This window comes from Lathyrus oleraceus, chromosome 4 (assembly GCF_024323335.1).
Source record: "Lathyrus oleraceus cultivar Zhongwan6 chromosome 4, CAAS_Psat_ZW6_1.0, whole genome shotgun sequence".
NCBI classification, from domain to species: Eukaryota; Viridiplantae; Streptophyta; class Magnoliopsida; order Fabales; family Fabaceae; genus Lathyrus; species Lathyrus oleraceus.
In genome coordinates, this window is record NC_066582.1 from 215,051,056 (window position 1) to 215,053,569 (window position 2,514).

A 2,514-nucleotide genomic window follows, 5' to 3' on the forward strand; every position below is an offset into this window, starting at 1 on the left:
TAAATATCGGTTCATCATTAATTTTTTGAAGAAGCACAAGTAAGTCAAATTAAAAAGAGATTTTGTCATATTATAAAAAAAATGGAACTTAGTTTTAGTTTTATCTTTCGAGTAACATTATACTGTATCAATTATAAAAAGTAAGAAAAAAAATATGCATGGCAATTAATATATCGATCTTTATACTTTTCTTTTAAACTAGTATTTTTAAATTTTTAATTGTTATAATAATATAATGTTCATAAGGGACAAAAAGAGAGATGAGAGGACATAAACTTTATTCTCAAAAACATAAACAAATATAAAACAAGCCAAGCAAATACAATTTAGTAACAAAAGACCATTTTAAAATTAACAGAGTAATCTAATTAACAATCCTTTTATGAATACTTCTAAATATTTATTTTTAATTTGCATCAATTACATTTACTAACTAATCACTAGCTAGTAAAATGGTGCAAATTAACCAACATCAAGACTTTTGAAATTTATTTTGAACTCACAAAACCTTCAACCAAATTGTTTTTTTCCTCATGGCTTTCTAGTCAACGATAAGGTATGATTGATAAACTTAGTTCTCTCCTTAGACATTCGATCAGTTAAAATGTTTTTATAGCGTTCAAAAATCTCTTCAATGACACTGTCACCAAAGTGACAAGCTAGCAAAGATTCAGCCACAGCCCTAATGCATTGTGCCATATTGTATCCTTCGTCTTTGAACGATTTCGACATTTCAGATCCAATGTCCAAAGCTTCCCAACTATCAAGACCATTCCAATTCACTTCAGAAATCTCTAGTTTATCGATTGCAAATGATCCTTCCTTGAGAACTTCAAGATTCACTTCAGATGGAGAAGGAAAGTAGTTTGGGATGTTGAAAGTATCGAGTTTCTCTTCGTCAATGATTCCCTACAACATAATTGAATATGTCCATAAATCTTACCTCAACCGACAAAAATCGATATTACTAAGATGAAAATCATCATCAAAGTTTGAACACTGATACTCACGTTTTTGTGTGAGTTTTTAACAGTTATTCCATTTCGTCTACTTACAAAAAAAAACAATATATACCTGCAAGACCATGTCCTTGAGAGCAATTGTCATGAGGTCCCAAATTTGACAACACTCTTTGTTTGATGGATCATCATTTTCTCTTCCTACAAATGTAAGAATCATGCGACCACCTTCAACTATTTCTTGTGCGCGACACTCGAGAAAAAGAGAAAAATCTTTTTGAAATTGCTTGTAGTAAGCGTCGAGGACATTTGAAGGGCTTGTAGTTGACAAATAAATATTACCCTTGTTGTTGTCAACACCCTCTGGAACCTAAACTTTTTTCAATTAAATCCATATAGAATACAAAAAGATAAGAAAAAAGATAATGATCATAAACAAACCTTTGATAGCCAATGAAGACAGTAAGAGGAATGAACAAAATCCAAACTTTTATCTGCGAAAATCCTGCCATAAAATGAACCAGGAATCCCAGAGAAGTAGCAAGAACCCATTTTAATTTCCAATTCATCGACTAGTTTTGCCTTAAAGGTGTCAAGGGACTTAAATACGCTGTTGAAGTCGTTTCCGGGTAAATCGTTAAGAGAGACTTTATATTCCGGAGATTTCTGATTAAATTTTCGACAAAGATTTTCCACAACCTTGATAGTTTCTGAGATGACTAACAAAGTGTTTGGTCCAGAAGAACAACCTAAGTCAGCAATGGCCAAGCTTTTGGACAGTGTGTTGCAGTACAAACTTGTTATGGCTTCATCTCTCAGAGCTTTTGTCAAAGAAATCACCCTTAGCTGCATATTTACAATTATTACATAAATTTCAAAGCATAAATATACTTAAAATAGTTATATATAAATATACCTGAAGTGAGGAGTTGTTTGCATAGCTTGCTTCTTCAACGCTCCCATTCATGTGTAGTTCCATTCTTGCTTCTTTTATCTTTCTTTCAAACTAGGTTTGCTTTAATGCTATTTCGTTCAAGAAACTACAGCCCTTGCCACAATATATATATTCGAGTGATTATGGTCCGTGCTTACATCGATACAACAAATAATAATTTTAAATTCATTTAAATTAACAAAAGAAAAGGAGGGAGAAATATATATTCCACTGATTAGGGTATAAAGAAATATTTAAACATGTGCATGAATTTAAATAATAGATCTAAATATAAATGTTATGAGTATTTACAAAATTAAGGTATCATCTAACACTGAAGATAGAAGACCATGAAATCAGAGGATCCCACCTTAAGACTATAGAAAAGGTTTAACCCAACTGCCCTGTTGACTATATCCCACTAAGCTCTTCTACCATTCGCAGGAAAATGGATGGAGCTAAATGATCACCTTGTTTTAAACCTTTTTGAATATTAATCCCCTGGATTGGGAAATCATTCACCATCACTACAAGATTTATTGCAAAAATATAAGTTGTCATCAAAGATATATCATTAAAAATAAATATGATAAGCATATAATCCATAAAACTCCATCTAAC

The 2,514-nt window shown here is 31.5% G+C and overlaps 1 protein-coding gene across 1 annotated transcript; it reads right to left on the minus strand.

The window, feature by feature from the left end:
- Nucleotides 1–257: 257 nt before the first annotated feature.
- On the minus strand, nucleotides 258–1,993 carry LOC127074609 (salicylate carboxymethyltransferase). Its single transcript, XM_051015942.1, has 4 exons — nucleotides 1,876–1,993; nucleotides 1,401–1,805; nucleotides 1,075–1,329; nucleotides 258–909 (listed from the first exon to the last, which is right to left on the minus strand). Exons 1-4 carry the CDS (start codon nucleotides 1,936–1,938, stop codon nucleotides 532–534), a joined length of 1,101 nt encoding a protein of 366 aa, XP_050871899.1. The 5' UTR covers nucleotides 1,939–1,993; the 3' UTR covers nucleotides 258–531.
- Nucleotides 1,994–2,514: the final 521 nt, after the last annotated feature.

Excerpts from the sequence above, each read along its gene's own strand:
- LOC127074609 (XM_051015942.1), bottom strand. The coding sequence starts at position 1,938 with ATGGAACTACACATGAATGGGAGCGTTGAAGAAGCAAGCTATGCAAAC. Across the intron at positions 1,330-1,400 it reads GTCTTCATTGGCTATCAAAG|GTTCCAGAGGGTGTTGACAA; the intron begins GTTTGTTTATGA and ends AAAAAAGTTTAG. Across the intron at positions 910-1,074 it reads TCAAGGACATGGTCTTGCAG|GGAATCATTGACGAAGAGAA; the intron begins GTATATATTGTT and ends ATTATGTTGTAG.